At 44.4% G+C, this 19,911-nt stretch overlaps 1 protein-coding gene across 6 annotated transcripts; it reads left to right on the forward strand.

Moving 5' to 3' along the window:
• Nucleotides 1–82: 82 nt before the first annotated feature.
• setd1ba (SET domain containing 1B, histone lysine methyltransferase a) lies at nt 83–19,531 on the forward strand. Of its 6 annotated transcripts, none has more exons than XM_026354166.1 (19): nt 83–807; nt 3,799–6,014; nt 6,244–6,395; nt 6,654–6,752; nt 7,060–7,330; nt 8,228–8,349; nt 9,003–10,103; nt 11,672–12,406; nt 13,159–13,332; nt 13,438–13,531; nt 13,630–13,832; nt 13,915–13,996; nt 14,088–14,459; nt 14,561–15,823; nt 16,137–16,303; nt 16,426–16,551; nt 16,755–16,874; nt 16,982–17,119; nt 17,266–17,439. In XM_026354166.1, the coding sequence occupies exons 2-19, from the start codon at nt 5,954–5,956 to the stop codon at nt 17,437–17,439; spliced, it is 5,454 nt and encodes a 1,817-aa protein (XP_026209951.1). In that variant the 5' UTR covers nt 83–807; nt 3,799–5,953. The 6 variants fall into 6 exon arrangements, with proteins under 6 accessions (XP_026209951.1, XP_026209955.1, XP_026209954.1 ...); XM_026354170.1 differs by lacking the exon at nt 83–807 and having other exon boundaries at nt 814–6,014; nt 14,561–14,953; nt 15,155–15,823; XM_026354169.1 differs by lacking the exon at nt 83–807 and having other exon boundaries at nt 814–6,014; nt 14,561–14,689; nt 14,819–15,823.
• Nucleotides 19,532–19,911: the final 380 nt, after the last annotated feature.

Below are 19,911 nucleotides of genomic sequence, written 5' to 3' on the forward strand. Positions count from 1 at the left end.
TTCTGGGTAGGTACTCATTGTTAAGTACTGCCTCTATCCAATAAAGTGTGTGTGTGTGTGTGTGTGTGTGTGAGAGAGAGAGAGAGAGAGAGAGAGTGCTAAAACATTCATCTAATGCTGAAGATAAATTCAACATTTCTTACACAGACAGTAAAAGCTAGAGTGAGTTTTCTATCTCCAAAGCATTAAATGTGGTCTGGATGCTTTCTAACTACGGTGAGTGAGTGTCCACAGTGTGCAGCTAAACCTGTACTTCCACTAGAGCCATTTATTTCAGGGCATTTGTTTTGTCAGTAACAAATAAGAGTTCAAACGTGCACTGGTTACAGCTCAGCCCTTCTTCTTCCTCTTTTCACTGTACATGTGAGTACATGACCTGCAATGAACCTGCTACCTCACCCCTCTCAGATCCTTCAAATGCTGTTTTGGGCTTCACTGTTAGGCGTGAATGCTTTATGGAATACACTTCTACACATAACTCATTATATGCCTGTATAAATAGAGAAACTTTTATTGTTTGGGTTCATGTATGTTTTATTCCAGCACAAACTTCGACACAAATAATGGTAGATTACTTAAAATGAATGTTTCCTGTCCATGTGATCATTTTGATCCTCAGGGACAGCTTCGAGCAAGATGTCCGTCACACTTCTCTGTTCAGTCTGTATGGCTGAACACGTAGTGACATCAGAGTCTGGGCGTCAGGACAAACTATTCTCTCTCTTGTCCCAGGGTATAGTGTACACACACACATTTCATCCAGCAACGATCACAATAAAGTCACTGGCTTGGAGATAACATCCAGAGGTACTGCATGCCACTTTATACTACACTGCTATAATGTGAACAAATTGTACATGATCTTTTGGGAGGCTGAAGGAGACAAGCTGCATCACGGAAGACAAAAGATGACATTAAATGAGATTTCCTTTCACACTGACTCTGTTCTCTCAGCAGTATTGAATATTTATGAGGACTGAAACAGAGTGTAGTCTTATAATTTATCACCTTTAAGTTCCTACTCTCAATCAAATTGCCTGGACGTGTAAAGACGTCTATAGCTACATTTTTTAGTAATTATATGTGGAATACCTGCTAATAACTTGTTAGTAGCTAACTTACAGAGGCAGTAAGGAGAGTGAGCGTGCTCACCTGAATGTTTAGGATATGATTCATTCTCTCGTCTGATATATTTTCTGTCATTAAAGCAGTCAAACTCAAACTAAGCTGGCTGCAGTGGTCAGTGATGGGAGAGGAAGCAGTTAGTTGGTGGCTAGACAAGCCATCTTTCCCTTGAAGACGATAAGCTGACACTGCCCTTTGCCTATTTCTAAAAAACAAATAGTCATTTATTTTGCCTGGAACCACACACACACTTACTGTAGTAATTCAGTGTATTCATTTTTAAACGGAACCTTAAAAAGCCATGTCAGCATGGCTGGGTGTAGGAGTCAAAAAATATGTCATACTGAATATAGTACATTTTAAATCTGCTTGTGCTTCCACCACAATGAAAGATTAAAATGAGTATAAAGTGTGTTTATTTAAACATCTCAAAACACATAATAAAATCACAAACCATACTGTGGAATATTACAGTAATAAGACATTAAACATGCAAATAGTAAAAAAAGGTAAAAAAGAATAACACGTTTTAAATAAAACAAATGTTTAAACCTACCAATCTGCACGCCAATGCACCCAGAGATTTAAAAAAAAGAAAAAGATATGTATCTATGTATACAAAGCGCCGATTGATTTAGTGAACAATCCGTCAGAATAAAAGGCTGAAAAAGAAGCAGAGTGCATTTCAGTTTGGCTGGCTGCCTGATTACTGACTACAGAAATAGCCATCCGTCGTTCTCATGTGCCCCATATCATTTTGCACTACAGCACGGTGTAGCACAAACTATTAGAAACCCTGCATAGACACCATAATAATAATAATAATAATAATAATAATAACAAGAGTGCTTGTTTGACTTACAAGGTGAAACTACCAGTCTAAGGTTTGAATAACGCTGCCTATAAAGGATATTAAATTGTCCCGTACGTGTACAAAATATCCATACGAGCATCAATTAATGAACAAAGAACAATTATCAAAGGTGTTTTCGCCAGTCAGAGAGACATCTGTCCTGCAGAGGAGAGGCCAGTCCTGTGTGTGGAATATTCCAGTCTGTCAGCAGCGCGCAAAGCTGCATGGCTCAACCCACCTGGGAGGGTTTTGTTTTTTTAAACAAAGGCCTATAAATAACCTCACTGGAGAATCTGAACAGAAAACATGTAACTAATGGCAAAATGTCACCTTTGTAACACACAGCAGACCCTCACAATGCTGCCCCCATTGCTCTGGGGTTGGGGGGGAATCTATAAAAGGTTTGAGAGCGGGAAGCGGCGCTTGTATAACTCGTGACCTGCAAATGGAGGAATGCGCGCACTTGGCAGTCTGAGCTAGGAGTGCGCATCGACACAAACAGGCCTCTGACACACCAATTGCCATTTTGAGTGTTCTCAGACGCGCATTACGCGCGTTTCACACACAGCCAACAGTGCGTAAAAGGTGCCGTGTGTGCAGCACCTGGAGACCTTTTTTATTTTTACGCACGCGAATAAAGACAACCCCCTCCTCAGTTTTTAACTCCTTCGACGATCAGGAGGTGGAAACGCGTCTTGTTTGTCTGTATTATCTGCTCTGCAGCACTGAAAACACTCGGCGGTGGTGATCCGGCGCCTTATCTCGAACCGGCGAGAGCAGGCGCAGAAGCCCGGAGCACCCCCAGTGATGCATTTAAGCCAGATAGAAAACAACAGGGCTGCTGCAGAGGATTCCTGTTGACCTTATATGGCAGTGTGGGGGTGCTCTCATGGCAGCCGGCCAGAGCTCTCGGATTACTGCCGCCGTCAGGGCGAGTCGGCCCAGCAGCCGGCTGTGCGCATACGCCACCTTATTAACGTTTCCTTGTGTACACTGCCGACTCTTCTGTTTTAAAACTTCTTGCAAAACAAACATAACTCCGAGTAAAATCGCCCGTGTGTCGCTCGGTGCCAAGACTTCCTGTTGCATCTCTGAGAATAACCGAGAAATGTCCTCGGAAACAGGCTCTCTCTTCCCCCGAGTGAACGAGCCTCACCCAGTTATGGCGCAGCAACATTTATCAGCACATAGCTCTCCTTTGTCTGTAAAGAAGCCATTTTGAGACAGAGAACAGCAGAGAAACCATTGCACAAGTAGCCTACATGTCACCAAAAGGTCTCTTTGGACAAAGGGAAGCAGTGAAATATACGAGATTTCTCCCCTTATCATTCATTTTGCTCGTTTAAGACTTGGATTACATGTTTTTTTGAATACTAACTGTAAGTTCACACTATCAATCAAATAAAAAAAAAAATACTGGTTACAGTTAAGATTGTTTTTTTACAGAGCAAGTACAGTTTTGTTGATACTGTCTTAATCATAATTAATTCTTGTTCATGTCTATCTGTCCTCTATGAGAATACTTACATGTAGAAATACAAGCTGGCAAATTAAGTGAAATATCTCAAAAAATCCATTACCTTTCAAAACATTTCCTTGAGCTTTTATATGAGGTTGCTGAGTTAGAAATGTCGAAATAGAAGAGGTTATACTTGACTGCAATCCTGTCTTCAAGGAGAGAGAGGAGATGGTTTGCATATTGCCCACACAGATGATGCTTGAAGATGCATATTCGCTGGCAGAGAGGCAATGCCCATCACTGATCAAAAAGTTTTCAAAAGAGCTCTATCTGTCGTGCTAATGGATTCTTTCCTTTTCAGGAGACGCTCTCCCACCCCTTATTATTGCCATTAATAGAGGATCCGAAGATGGAGCTGAAAACATTCCTCCTGCCCCTGCGTTTAGGCCTGTTAACTGCATTTCACCAATGTGCTGAGGTAAATATTTTCACCATGAGAGTTTTCCCTCCATCTGTTTCCTCCTAGGTTTGACGACCTATTTTTAACCGCTGTAAAAACTGTTAAAAAAAAAAAAAAAAAAAAAAAGGCAGCCTAACTGGGCTTCTTTAGAAATATAAAATGCCCTTGAACCAAGGTCAAGCCGACGTTTACACTTTGGACGCGTTTGGTTCTTAAGTGGCAAATGCTTGAATCTGTCTCCACAGTTGTAGGTGGAGTGCAACACCAGCCACCATGATAGCGTTGCTGTAGTGAGAGGAAAGTATTTAAAGGCATTAATCAAAGCGAAGGGATTATTAATCAACAGTCAACATTGCAGACAGCATAATAAACTATTTGCAAAAGGGCCATTACTTATCCATGAGCTGCTTTCTGTCATTTGATTGGATTGTGTGCTGTATATTCATATGTCACCATGTCAGTGAACATATGGAATACACATATAGCACAATAGATAAATAGAAAACACTTTTAATAATATAACTGCATGCCTCATGTTTTACATTACTAAATTATAAAAACTGTTAAATTGTTATAAAAGAGTTGAACTTACTCATTGCTACTCATATCCTACAAGGCCATAAGTGCAATGCCAACAACCATCCATTACATGTTTTGTCAGTTTAACTGTGTTTTTTCCCCCTCTAATTTAACATCTCCAAAACCATCAAAGCTGTTTATTCAACATTTCTTTTTGTTTCTTTTGACTTTAGAAATATAAATGCTGTTATATGGGTGTGCCATGACCTAGTTAAGACAAAGATGGATTCCAGGCAGAGGAGCAAAAAGGCTCAAAATGTCACAGGGTATTACATCCAGCACATTCTCTTCCTTCTTCCCAATCCTTTAAAAGGAGCAATCATAGTTTTATCATAGTCCGTGAGAGATGAGGAAATCAAGTGTAAGATCCCTTTTGGAACAAAGGAAACCCATATAGGCCATTGAGTCCTGTTTTTTTTAGGAAAATGGCTGCCGAGAGCGCTCGGCCCCCTCTCTCTGCTCTCTGTTGAAGGACTCCTGAGCTGCGCCTCTAATAGCAGACGGCTCCTCTGCTGCTGCGCTCTGATTGGTCCGTCGAGCTGCCGCTGTTAACCAGCCAATTGCCCGAGCACTGCTAGGAAAAAAAAAAAAAAACTCCAGGCAATGTCAAACAAAAAAGCCCCGAGTACACGGTTTCAGAGTAAACACGCAAAATGGCAAATCCGCACGGCTTTGAGGTGATATCAATAAATCATCCGCGGTTGCTGCTGGTAAAAACGGCGACACTGTTGTGTCGACGTGGATTAGATTAAGCTAACGAACAGGAGAGCTGGGACGTCACCGACCGCCGCGGTCCAACGGCTGGAGACGTTAGCTCGACTGTTAAATTCAGCTCCGAGCCAACGGAGTTTCGTATTAAAATGCTAACGACGTTCACGTTGACAACTAGCCGTCAGCGACTAGCTACACAGCGGCGGAATCCCCCGTTTGTTTGTTTTCGTTTTCAAATATGTCCCCCACGTTTGAATTCGTGAACAACCACGGATCTCTACTTAAGTAAAAAACGGCTAAATACATTTTTATCACGCTTCACTGGCATTTAAGAAGCTATTGCCCCCTGTGTCTATCTTGTGTTTGCCATTTGAGTAAATGCAATCGGCAGATTCCACACAGAAATGATTTTGGGGGGGGGTTCGCACACACCTATCACACAATATAAGCTAACCTGTTACACACACACACGAACGGCATTATTTAAGTAATTTAAGTCGTTGCCAATTTAAACCACGCAATAACACAATTGAATCGGAGGGAGAAATAAGTTTGTGGCGAAAGTGCGGCTAGCAGCGGAGGTGGGCAAGCCTAGCGGTGTATTGTGGGAGAGACAGAAGCTACAGACCAGAGGCACACAATATGTGTTGGCTCTCGCCGAAAAGGAGGCAGTATTCTTCAAGCTAAATCATGTAATGTAAACGGCGAAAGGAGAGCGATTTCGTCTTTTCATCAATTAAAGAAAAATCACTCGATCGGACGAACCATGTCCAAGCCAGGAGATAGGTACAGATTGAACGAAGACCATGGCAGAAAGCAGAGTTCAAGTAAGCTTGTTCGTTTTTTTTCCTCTTTCTCCAGACCTCCTAATGCCTGTTTTCCGTCACTGGGATCTACTCTAGATCCCGTTTTCTCTCTCTCTCGGGTTACCCCTGCCACCAAAGTCATGCATCTGTAACGTTTGTGTGTTTTAAAGTGTTGGGGGTTGGTAACGGGACCGTGTTTAGCGTTGCCTCACGATAGCTCTCCTCTCCTTGTCGCTGCCTGTCGTTTCAGGTTTGGCGAACGGCATGGACAGTCATCCCGTCTGCGGCTCGGCGGAGAAACGGAGTCACCACTGGAGAAGTTACAAGTTGATCATCGACCCGGCGCTGAAGAAGGGATCGCACAAACTGTATCGCTACGATGGACAGACTTTCAGCATGCCCGTAAGTGGACCGCCTTTGACGCTACGCAACGGCTACAATAGTAACCGAGTAGTCGACCTCCATGATAGGTTACAATGTGGCCGTGTTGCCGTGGCCGGTCACGGGGATGGTCCCGCATCTTGAACCGCGTGTCGGAGGGGTTCAGCTTGATCAAACGAGCGCCCGCTTTGTGCAGGACTACTTTGCAACAAGTTAGTGCCGTGTGAAGTTGTGAATGGGATGGATAACAGCATTGTGTGCCCTCCTCTTACCCCACAGAACCCCGGGATACCACCGGTGGACATCGTCCGAGACCCCAGGATCGGTCGTCTCTGGACCAAGTACAAAGAGACGGACCTGCCTGTGCCCAAATTTAAGGTATCTGCACTGCCAGAGAGCACGGTGCCAGCTTTTTCCTTGAGGAAAAGGGGTGCTGTCAAAAGTTGCAGACACACCCCCTCACTCATCCATGGGATGTGAAGAGAAACTAGGATTGTTGGAAGTGCTTTTCTCCTGGTGCATGCGTAATCTTTGGACTCTTTTGGTGTTTTTAACGTGGCTCGCTGACAACATGTGCACAGTCACTCACTCCGACACTGTGTTCAGCTGTCAGAAATGATCCCACATGGTCCAACATTAACCCGACGCCTCTCAATAACGTTAACTCGTCTCATTCTCGTTGCAGATCGATGAGTGTTATATCGGCCCTGTGCCTCCGAAGGAGGTGACATTCGCCAGGCTGAACGACAACATCAGGGAAGGATTTCTTACCGACATGTGCAAAAAGTTTGGAGAAATCGAGGAGGTCGAGATCCTGTACAATCCGAAGAACAAAAAGCACCTGGGAATTGCCAAAGTGGTTTTTGAGACCGTGAAAGCCGCCAAGGTGGCAGTGCAGTCGCTTCACAACACGTCTGTTATGGGAAACATCATCCACGTGGAGCTGGACCCGAAAGGTAAACAGTGATTCAGCCATTCAAGGAAAACACGCTCAGCTAACATTTACGCACGATCAAACACATCCAGAGTTATAATGCTGCTTTGCTGTAAATCATTAGGAGGGCATCGGTCACGTGTGTGAATGTATCGCGTTGCCTGGTAACTTTAATTCAATTTCATTCAATGTTAAGTGTGCTCCCACAAGCCCAGAGCTGAGGGTGGTGTGTACTCCCACTGCGTCTAATTTCAGACATGTAAACAAACAGAAACTAGTCTGTCCAAGTGCTCTTCCCTCCACGTTGATTCGTTTTATTTGGAAACCGCTGAAATGATGTTTAGTTCTGCAGCAAATCGAAGTAGTCAGTAACACTGTTAGGATCCAAGAGGTCTGTTGTTTGTCATGCAAAACAATTATTTCAGTGCCTTTTAAGACCATGTAAACTATTTGGTATGGACAGGCAGTAGTTTTGCATATGTGTTTTTTTAGTCAGACAAATAATGAATGGTATTTTTATAACAATGTGCACAGTTTTATTGGCTACATTATTTCTTTCCTGCATGTCTTGAGTATTTGTGCAGCATATAGAAAGACTGGATTTGGTCATGCTGCTGTAGCATCTACATATGCCATAACATTTTCAATTACCCTATGTACATTAACAATATTTACCACATAATATTGAGTTTACAGTTCACAATTGATGTGCAGGCAGTTCTAAACATGCATGATATGGCTTTGTAAGACTTGTGCTATTTTCAAAATAAGTGTTTCCTTAAAAATATTTATAGTTAGTGCTACCCCTGTGTAATCACTGTAATTTAAATCATACCAGATTAGTTTTAATGAAGCGCACTGGCTTAAAGCCCACTTCATAAACTTGGCATCCGATCCACTTATGTTTACCGTTCTCCAGGTGAGAATCGCCTTAGGTACTACCAGCTCCTAATGAATGGCAGCTACACTCCGCGGACCCTGCCTGTTGGTGGAGAGGAAGCCAGAGAAGTTTCCCCTCGTAGCCTGGCAGAAGCCTTACTGGTAAAAAAAAGTCTTATAGTATTGTGAAAAAGTTTTAGTTGTTGTTGTTGTGGTTTACTTTAAATTGCTACCTAAACTGCACACAAAGGGAATTTGCTAATAACATATTATAGTATGTTATCTACTGGTGTTTGAACAGTTAGACATTTTTAAAAATGAACCAGCTTGCCAATCTAAGTTGACATCCTTATCTGTTACACATTTTATCAGTGCAGCAGGTGCTGAAGTGTGTGTGTGTGAGTGTCTGTGTGTGAGTGTCTGTGTGTGTGTGTGTGTGTGTGTGTGTGTGTGTGTGTGTGTGTGTGTGTGTGTGTGTGTGTGTGTGTGTGTGTGTGTGTGTGTGTGGATTGAAATCACAAAGCCACTGAAATGTGCACTTTGGCCCTGTCGCATGAGATCCCCCAGGCATTGTGCCTAAATACTCTTATCCACTAGTTTGCCATTTTCAATGATCAGGTGTACACTAAAATATAACTAGTCACTCGGGGGAAGATCCATCCATCCACTGACTGCGTTGTTATTCAGTAGCTTTTCAGCAGAGGCCTAAAGACACACTCAGAGCAACATGTCAGGAGTTTTAATTTTTTTTTTTGTTTTGATGGTGGAGGTTTATCTTGAGTGTGACCTCTTCCCTCTCATTTGTCTCCCCTGAGGCCTGTGAGCCCATCCGCAGGTTATCAGAGAGCAGTGTGTCTGCTGCGGGAGCAACAATGCCACCCAGCAGCTCCAACACTCCTCTGTCCCAGGAAACGGGTTACTCAAGCCTAAGGCAGGACACCCCTCAGTCCCAGGGAACCCCTCATACTCCACGCCAGGCGGGTACACCTTTCTCACAAGACTCCAGTTACTCCAGTCGGCAGTCCACACCTGCATACCAGTCCAGCCGGCCAGAGAGCTCAGGAGGTTACAAATCCCGGAGACATGAGAGTAAGTTTCAGGATGCGTACAATCGCAGGCCGGAGAGGCCTCAGTACCGCAGCAACATGTACCGAAGTACGACGTCCGAACAAGCTCCCTTCAAACAGCACCAACTCACGGCACCTGAACCTCCTCCCTCCACCTCTTCGTTCACCTACACAGCGCCTCCTCCTGCTACGCCCAACTTCAAGTCTGCCTTCTCACCCTACCAGACTCCTTTGCCCCCTGCGTTCCCCCCGTCAGAGCCAGCTTTCCATCTCCCAGCCCAAAGGGAGGGCGAGTACCTCCGACCACCGCAGCCACCTCTGGCGGCTGCCACTGACTTTCTGCCTGTCAAAGAGAGACCAGAAACTCCTCCGATCCCTGAGCCCCCACCGGAGCCTGAGGCCCATCCAACTACCCCTCCTCCTCAAACGCCTGAGCACTGCCCCTCACCTGGCTCCCCTACGTTAGATCCAGAGCGCAATAGCCTGGATTCCCGCATTGAGATGCTCCTCAAGGAGAAAAGGACAAAATTGCTGCCATTCCTAGAAGAGCGAGACTCGGACACTGAGGTGCGAATGGAGGGAAGCCCAATTTCCTCCTCGTCCTCTCAGCTATCCCCAATTCCCCCTTACACGAGCGCCTCTCAAGGTGGCCACCAAAATTCCCGTCCTTCTAGCACAGGCTTGGAGGATATCAGCCCAACCCCACTGCCAGACTCGGAAGACGAGGAGCCAATCCCTGGAACTGCCTCTCTGATCAAGAGAATCAGCTCTCCTGTCCACGAGAAGATGAACAGTGACCTCAAAGATGGACATTTTCGAGGCCAGACTCCCACTGACAAAACGGACATGGTAAGACGCATGTTTTTTCTGACTTGTGGCTGAAAACTGAACAGTTAAATGGAAAAAAAATAAGTTTCACTGTGTTTGTCAAATTTAACAGCAAACATCAGGTACTAAATGGTGCTAAAGTCAGCTTGTGTTAGTAGTCTTGATTAATTGATAGAAGCGTGTTGCTGATATTTACGCACAGCTGTGAATGACAGTTACACAGGGGACACAGGAAGTGAGGTCTAGTTTCAGTGCAAGGTGGTAGTAGTGAACTTTCTCTTTTGTTTCACTGTTGTTCTGCTTTGTAAAGGAAATTCCGGTTTCAGCGCATTCAGTGTATGAATGTACCACAGAAAATGTGTTTGCTACTGTGTTAACAACTGTTATGTTGTGTGTTTGTGCAAAGAAAAAAAAATATTTTAGAATCAGTAAAAAGGCACAAGTAATACCTTACACTTTTAAAAGTGTATTTGTTATAACAACAGTCTCTGAATATGATTATAAAAATGAAAACTTCATTGACAAAACAGGCAAAAGAATGAAAATGAGTTATGAATGAAAGGTTTTAGAAGCTCACAGCTCAGAGCCTTACAAATACCTTCACATTCATGTGAAGTTGAGCTCCTTGTTGGTGATCACAGTAACACCATCTGGCCTGTGATGTTGTATTTCTGCACTTGGTGCTGTGCTTTGAAAGGAGAAATAAGAGCCGTTCTGCTGTTGGGGAAATGAAGATTCTTGTTTCCTCTTTCTAACACTAACCACACGCGCTCACTCGGAGGAAAACACAGTTTGGCTGTTGGCCCCATCCAACACCACACTTCCTGGTTTTGCTGCGCCTCACAGTCAGGATTGGCCGCAGCGCCTCTGGTCTCACATTTCAAGTTATCACAAAGCAAACAGTGCAAACAGGTCATTTGGGTAACGACGCCACTCCCATGCTGAGTTGACTCTGCTTACTTTCATTTCTGCAGCCGTTGGAACAGAGATTCTTTCATAGTATTAAACAACAGGAAAGAGACGTCCATGCTGATGTGATGACACATGTCATGCATTCATATTTTTTACTTTGAGTTTAAGAATACATAGTTATTAGCCTGAACAAATAACTCTGTTTGGAAAAATGCTGACCAAAGACATCGGTCGGCAGTGTTTGACTGTGCTAATGCATATAATTAAACTTCGAACTCTGTCTCTTATTTTGAAGGTCAATCTGGGCATAAACTCTCTATATGTATTTGATACTGAAGTGTTTTAAGTATCAAAAACCCTCAGATAGTGAAGATTTGTAATATTTTTACTTGTCTTGTGATCAGAAATTTTCTGATTTAAATAAAGAAGTTTATTCAGGCAAAGTGTCGAACATTTGATTCAAGTTGAGAACTAAATGAAAGTGTTTTTTAGATGTGTTTATTTTTCCCACCAACAATTTCCCATTCTCAGCCAAACTTATGTTAATTTTTGTAGAAAAATGTAACAAAACTCCACTTACTAACTTTTACCTGACTTTTTGAGCCTATGTGAAGGTCTTAATCTATTATCTATTAAGCTGGCATAGTCCTGACAGACTATACTCCTTTTCTACACAGGGCCATCAGTCGTCAGGAGAAGACATGGAGATCTCTGACGATGAGATGCCCGGGACGCCAATCACCAGTGGAGACTGCGGCAAGGGCATTGTCGTCAACTCTGCAGTGTCCCCGATGCAGACCATTCCTATCCCTCCCCCTGGCTTCCCCCCTCTACATCCCCAAGCTGGCTTCCCGATTCCACATCACCACCTCGCTCACTCTGCTCACCTGGCTGGCCACCACGGAGTGCCTCCCCATCTGCTGCCACATATGGGCCCCTACCCTCATGGTATGATGCCCCTGATGCAAATGGAGCTGATGAGCTGCTTGCGGTGGGAACAGTGGAGCACGGTTCCTATGTCGTTCCAGATGCAGCAGCAGATGCTGAGTCGTATGGCTCAGACCAGAGGGCCCTATCCTTATCCACATTTTATGGACAGTGGTGCATCTGGGCCGTTTGGTGGACCTTACCCTCCTCTATCTATGGGTGCTGCACCCGCTAGTGGAGGCACAGGGGCACATGGACAACAATGGCAGCATCCCAGTATACCAAAGTTCAATCCAACCGTTCCTCCACCCGGATATGATACTAAGAAGGAGGATCCCCATAAGGCTACTGTTGATGGTGTGCTGCTGGTCATTGTCAAAGAACTGAAGGCCATCATGAAGAGGGACCTCAACCGCAAAATGGTGGAGGTGGTGGCTTTTAGAGCCTTTGATGAATGGTGGGAAAAGAAGGAACGCTCAGCAAAGGTAAGTCTTTCAAGACACAACAACTACTACTACTACTACTACTACTACTACTACTACTACTACTACTACTACTACTACTACTACTTACCTCTAAAAACAAAGAGAGCTTATGTTCACATGCACAAAATGAGTTGAGAAAATTAAACTTAAGTCCAAATGATCCACGGTACATTAATTAATTATATACAATAAAATCCCTGAATGGCCCAGACATTACTGTCATTCAGTCTGGACAGACGTTCATCATGAATCTTCATCCACATGCTTTTTGCATAATAACAATAAAGTAATGACGCCTTTGTATTATTTTATGTGATTTCCTTCTCTGTGGTCCAGCCTTCTTCCGCAGCCTTAAAGTCTTAAATCATTAGTAAATATGAGTTTTTTTAAATATAAAAGTCACCTGATAATTCTGACAATTGTTTGGATGTAAACCTGATGTGAAAAAAAAAAACGGTTTAGGAAAAGGACTGTTGAATGTTGCTGTGGTGTTGAAATCCTGTGGTCTAATGCTTGGGGGTATACCACATCACTGATACTCTAAAATGTCTACAGTCAGTTTGACATTGATAAGACTAAAAATGGCAAATGCTTAACTGATCATTAAATTATAAGCAGCATTTAGATCTGAAGATGTTTCAGACTATCTTCAGTTACAGTATACTGTCAAAGGTGCCTGGCTTTTGTATTGTTCTGTGACGGTGTTTAATGCGGTAAATATCAAGCAACGAAAGTCATATTCTTTTCCCCAGGCGTCTTTGACTCCAGTGAAGGGTGCAGAGGGGAAAGACGAGGAAAAACCCAAACCCAAAGAGACGATGGGTTCAAGTCTGCTGGAGAACTGGAACAAGGGTGAGGGACTGGGCTACGAGGGAATGGGCCTGGGAATCGGTTTGCGAGGAGCAATCCGCCTGCCCTCCTTTAAGGTAAACCTTAGAACTTGTCTTTTAGTTAACGCTGGCGTGGATTTGAGTTTTTCTCCATCAGTCACACTGCCTGTTGGTTTTAACTTGTGTGCACATCGTGTTCAGGTGAAAAGGAAGGACCCGCCTGAGGCTGCAGTAGCTGGTGACAACAAGCGAGCCAGACCGTCCACTCCAGTGGACGACGAGCTGGAGGATGAAGGTAACCCTCAACTATCAACAAACCAAACACTCTCTACTTGCAATTTTCTCTCCTCTTCCTGATAAAATTGCCAAAAGCTAATTAGTCGTTTCTGTCAGACCGGGATCGAGATCCGGCTGAGCTCCCCTTGGATGATTCCAAAATGGACAGCGACAGCATGTCTGCAAAACGACGCCATTCGCGACCTCTTGAACTAGACAGTGAGGGTGAGGAGGAGGTGGACACCTCAGGGAAGGAGGAGTCTTTGTCTGACAGAGAGCCCGATGAAACGGAGGCTACAGACAGGCTGACTTCCGACAAAGTAAGATTTCTCCAAAAAGCCTGCTAATCTAATGTACTTATCATTTGTGCACAGCTTTATGACTTATCTGCTCATCTTTTAGGAGAGTGGCGATGAGGAGGGTGATGATGAAGACGAGGGAGACTCGTCGAGTGAGAGCACTTCCTCAGATTCATCTGATGAAGGTACTTTAAAAATCTGACTGCAGTTTCTTTGATTCTTTTTATAACGCATTTCAATGTAATTTATTAGTTTTTTGCCCCAACTCTCTCTCAGAAGCCGAGAGTTCAGCTTCCTCCAAGGCCAGCTCGGGCTCCTCCGCAGAGAGCGAAGACTCCTCTGAGTATGAGTTAAGCTCGGAGGAGGAAGACAGCGAGGGAGAAGAAGACAAGACAGTGGTTGAAGACATGGAGGAGGAAGTCAAAAAACCGCAGACATCCTCGTCCTCTTCCTCATCTTCTTCGTCTTCTTCATCTTCATCTTCGGAAGAAGAGGGGGAGGAGCCAGAGGCCACATCGCTGAGCCCTCCAGCTGGACCAGTCTTGGAGGATAAGGAGGACAAGATGAGCAGCAAGACCAAACGTAGACCACCAAGTCCAGAGGGGGAGATGGAGGACCGGAAGCCACCGTCACCGAAAGGCATTTCAGGTAAATGTCTGGTACTGATTATAGATTTATTATGTGAAACTTTTCAACAAAGATACTGATGTCAGGTGAAATGAAATTAATATCTTGTTCTTGTTTTGTAGTCAAAGAGCGAGACGTTAACAGCAGCGTTCCTGTAGTGAAGTCTGAACCTCAGGAGATTGTGGCGCACCTTCGGCCTCCCACTCCCACAGGGGCCCTGCCCGACAGTGACCAGGAGACAAAAGCCAAAGGTAAAGGAGAATCTGAGGAAGTAGCCTGCACCCCCGGTCGATTAGCCCCACCTCACCTGGATTCAAACACACCTGTTCCCAAATCCGTGTCAGCATCTTTAATGCACCTTCCTCTTCCTCCTCACCCAGCAATAGAAGGTCGTTCCCTCCTTCATCCACCCCCTGGTCCACTACCTGACCTCCCTCAGCGGCCCCGGCTCCCCACAGATGAGGATATACCCCGCACGCCAGGCAGGGACCTGATGGACCGTGCCCGGAGTTTAGGCAAGTCCCAGAGCACAGACACAATCCCTGTCACACCTGGTAGTGATGCTCCACTTACGGGCAGTAGCTTGTTGCTTAGCTCCCCTCACATCCCTGGTAGCCCCTTCTCCTACCCTGCACAGTCCCCAGTCCTTAGTGCTGGAATCCCACGCACTCCAGGAAGAGACTTAACCTTCACCCCTGTCTTCCCTGACCCCACAGCACTGACTCTCAACAGGAAAATATCCTCTGAAAGTCTGGACGACAGATCAGTTTTTAAGGAGCCGCCCATCAGTGCTTTGCCAAATCAGGCCCTGTCAGCCGGCACCGAGCACTCAGCCAGTGTCCCTGAAGATGGTCTCACGGTAGACATCCACGTACCATCAGACATGGCCGCGTCAAAGAAGAAACCCGGACGACCCAAAGCCAAAAAGATCACAAGTGCAGCTGATGAGTCTTTGGAGCTGTCGTCTGAGTCAACCTCTCTGCCTCATCTCGGAGATCTCTCCATGCAAACGCTGTCTTCGAAGTCTCCCGACCACCCGAGCTTGGACTTCCGGGAAGGAGATGCGGCGCCTCAGACCATCCTGCCTGCTGAAGACGGCTTTCTATCTTACGAAGACGAGACGCCAGTGGCTGTGAAGCCTATAAGGAGGGCACGGCGAGGCTGGGAGGAACTGCTGCTGGGCAGTCTGTCCCCTGTCCCCACGTCTCCACGGCCATACTTCACTCCACGTTCAGATTTCGAGGAGATGACCATCCTGTACGACATCTGGAACGAGGGCATAGATGAGGAGGATATTCGTCTCCTTCAGATCACTTACGACAAGATGCTCCAGCAGGATAATGTCAACGACTGGCTGAATGACACGCTCTGGGTCAACCATCCTCATATCCTTTGCTGCTGGACATCTGCTGATTTACACTATATTTTTCAGAATGTGCTTTACATGTTTGAGAGATAACAGAACAAAAAATTTAATTTCCAACAAATCATCAGTGCAGTAAACAAAAAGTAGATAAAAGTTGGTGATTAGTGTATTTAAACAGTTGTTTTCTGCTTTGTGTGTTTCATAGCACCCCCTCTGGTGGTGAAAATGAGGAACTGTTTGTCTGGTACTAGTGCCTCTTGAGCTTTAGAAATGTTTTGGCACCCCACCCGGGGTCTGAAGCCTTTTCAGTTTCTTCCTTGACTTCCCTGCACCTACCAACATCCCCGGAGTGAAGAAAAAGAGGAGAGATGATGGCATGAGAGACCACATGACCGGCTGTGCCAGAAGTGAGGGCTACTACAAGATTGACAAGAAGGACAAGATCAAGTATCTTCAGAGCACACGACTGCAATCGGAGGAGCCGCCGGTTGATACACAGGTGGGAAAGAGATAAAAAATTGTGACGCTTGAGTTGTGTGACGGTGGACACATTAAAAACATCAGAACCGTGATGTTTGTTAAGTTACCGTGAGCGGTTCTAACCCCATCTTCTGTGTGTAGGGTATGAGTATTCCTGCACAGGTGCACGCCTCTACCAGAGCTGGCTCAGAGCGGCGGTCCGAGCAGCGACGTTTGCTTTCCTCTTTCGCATGTGACAGTGACCTGCTGAAGTTCAACCAGCTGAAGGTGAGTAAAAGCAAACAGACAGTTGGTCTGGTGGTCTGTCTGTCAGTGGACAGCAAACACAGAAGTGCTAACACAAAATGTCAGTAAAAAGATTTTATGCTCGTAATTGACAAACTAAAAGCAAATGCTCGTATCATTTTATTTTTTTGAATGATTATTTGTGAATGATTCCCCCTCACTCCCACCCATTTTTGCCTTTTCAGTTCCGTAAAAAGAAGATCAGGTTCTGCAAGTCGCACATCCATGACTGGGGTCTGTTCGCTATGGAGCCCATTGCTGCTGATGAAATGGTGATTGAGTACGTGGGACAGAACATCAGACAGGTGAGAGGCAGCTGACTGGTTCGCTGAAGTGTTTGATTTCAGGTGAAGGTTTTAGTTTTAATTTAAAGCTGTCCGGCATCTTACGAATGTACCGCCTTCATTTCCAGGTGATTGCGGACATGCGGGAGAAGCGTTATGAGGAAGAGGGCATCGGTAGCAGCTACATGTTCCGCGTTGATCACGACACCATTATAGACGCTACGAAGTGTGGCAACTTCGCCCGTTTCATCAATCACAGCTGCAATGTAAGACAACAACCTACTCTGTCATTTTGTAAAAGCCTCATGATCATTGGTGGGAAAGTCAGAAATGATCAGTATACGTCCAACACAATCCTACAAACATGAAGCGAACCTTTTCTAATTGTGTCCATTTGTTTCTTGTTCTTCAGCCCAACTGTTATGCGAAGGTCATCACAGTGGAGTCTCAGAAGAAGATCGTGATCTACTCCAGACAGCCCATCAACGTCAACGAGGAGATCACTTACGACTACAAGTTCCCCATCGAGGACGAGAAGATCCCCTGTTTGTGTGGGGCGGAGAACTGTAGGGGAACGTTGAATTAACGTCCGCCTGAAGTTTCCTAGCCACACACAGACTCCACAACAACACCCCGGGTGAGGAGGAACTAAAGAGGGCAGATTTTATTTGGGAACGAGGAAAAGCGCCGTGCAAGTTGTCCGGATAGAAGTCCGGCCACCTGTGCGGCGCGCTACACATATTAAACTCTAGATTGTTTACGATTTATGGTGCTCTTGAGATAATAAAAAAAAAAAAGGCATAGTTTTTTTTAATGTATGCCAGTGACGCAGAATTTACAAAACACTTGACTTCCTCTCGGCATCGAACAGTATTTCAGTGAAGTTCCTTCCACATCCAGTCATGATTTGTACAGTTTTACACTTTTTTTTTTTTCTCCCTCTCATTTGTCTCATAAGCTTTACACCACCCGTGGTACAAAACAACACAAACTCACATGATTAGCTGCTTACTAACACTCTGACATGCACAAGCCCACCAGGAAAACGCCTCTCTGTGGGAGAAGACGTGGTCAGCACCCGAGCAGACGGCGATGGCCGTGGAACGAAACCTCTGCTTTTCTCGCTCCTACCTCCTCTGCACCAGTTTTCATGGAAATAATTCAAAACTCATTAAAATCCAAGCAACGTAAATGGTTCAATCCTGCCTGGAAATCTGGAACATTTGGATGTCACACCTGCTTTCACCAGCCAATAATGGATTGTGCTGCTTCTTATTAGTTTATGCAAAGGTTGAGGATGACGTGCAAAATTTGTATTATTGATATTCCAATGTTTTCCAGTTTTGTTTAGGTGGCTGTTTCTTGCTCGTTCTTTCAAAGACACTATATTTGTGTGTGTGTGTGTGTGTGTTTGTGTGTGTGTGTGCGCGCGCCAGGCTTATGATTGAGAGTATTTATCATCATATCTCAGTTTGTGTTTGTGATTGTGAGTGCGCTGCCCCCTGTAGGTCGCAGAGCAGAAGGCCAACCAACCATGCAGAACAAGCAAGTGAGAACTGAATCATTTTTAGTCTAATTCAGGGCAGCGTGTAAAAAAAGATTTGCCAGACAGAAGTTTTTTTTTTTTCTTTCTATTATGTAGTCGTATGTGCCATATTAACGTGTAGCTGGTGTTCGACCTGAGCAGATGAGGTGAAAGCCGTGTTCACATCCACGTGCAAAGAAAAGCTGCCTTTTTGTTTTATACACACAGTTTTCTCTTCAACCGCAACACTTATTATCTACTCTACCAGTGTTTAATGTTGGCTGTGAGACAGAAGTGTTTCTACACCCCAGCAGATCTCCTCCCTGTAGTCCACCAGGGTTGTTCTTTCTTTAGAAATTCTATCGAGATAAATATTTGTGAATGCACTCGAGGCTTGCACTTCTGCTTTACGCCCTCTCTTAGCCAATCAGCCCCCTTCTCCCAACGCCCCTCAACACCAAGTCAGTCATTTTCCTTCATTTGGATCAAGGAGAGTTCCTTTTTCCCCACCATCAATATGTATATTATGTATGATTACTTGTACAGAAGATCTAAAAAACTTTTTATCTTCACAGGGGTAACACTTTTAAGATGCATCTTTCTCTCTCTCTCTTTTTTTAAACAAAAGACTGAGTATTTAAAACAATTTTCAGGGATCTGTAAAACGAATCTGAGGGTTTAAAAGGTTGTTTATTTAAAGAAAAAGGTCCACTGTGTACAGAAAAAGTCTCCACCTCCCTTTTTGAAAGATTGTTTCTTGTAGAAACGTCTTCATTTTCTGCCCATTTGCTTTGTAATCCTAAAATGTGTAAATACTGTAACTGTGAATACTATATAAATATATATATTTTTGTTCCCCGGGATTTGCTACGTGAACTCAGCTCAGAGATCTGTGTAACATATGAGGCGAGTGGTGAGCTGGTAGCAGGAAATTCAGCTTGTGTCAAGCTTTTTGTTTTGTTTTGTTTTTTTAATTTTCTGTTGTAAATTCTATGAAAAGTTGTTTGAGATGTGGAGAAAAAAACAGAAACAAAAAAAAAAGGTGCAGAATCGGCATGGGAAGAGGATTGAAGCATCAGCCTGTTTCTCATGTCTATTTATTACGCAACAAATGTATGAAAAAGGAAAAGTGGAAATAAAGCAATTTTGCATACGTCCGTAAACGGCTTGGTTTTTGTGACGTGCACAGTGATGCTGAAATTTCATGAATGAAAACAGTGATGAGCAGCTGTAAACAATGACTCTGTGTCAGGCTATGGTTTGATCGAGGACATGGTCATATGATCCACTCACACACACACACACACACGTCAGGGTCTTATTTTTCATGTTTCATCATACTTAGGTAAAATGGGAGACGTTTTTTTGTTGTGTTGTCTTCCTGAAGACAGTTCCTAGGTAACAGGTTGAATTGCTGTCCGTCTGACTTGCTGAAGACGACCCACCACTCTGCTGATTTCCCTCGTCAGTTCCTCCTTTTTGATGACGCCGTGTTATTATTAACTGAATTCAGCGGCTGCTGTGTTTGGTTGT

The sequence above is a fragment of the Anabas testudineus genome, chromosome 12 (assembly GCF_900324465.2).
Source record: "Anabas testudineus chromosome 12, fAnaTes1.2, whole genome shotgun sequence".
In the NCBI taxonomy this organism is placed as follows: domain Eukaryota; kingdom Metazoa; phylum Chordata; class Actinopteri; order Anabantiformes; family Anabantidae; genus Anabas; species Anabas testudineus.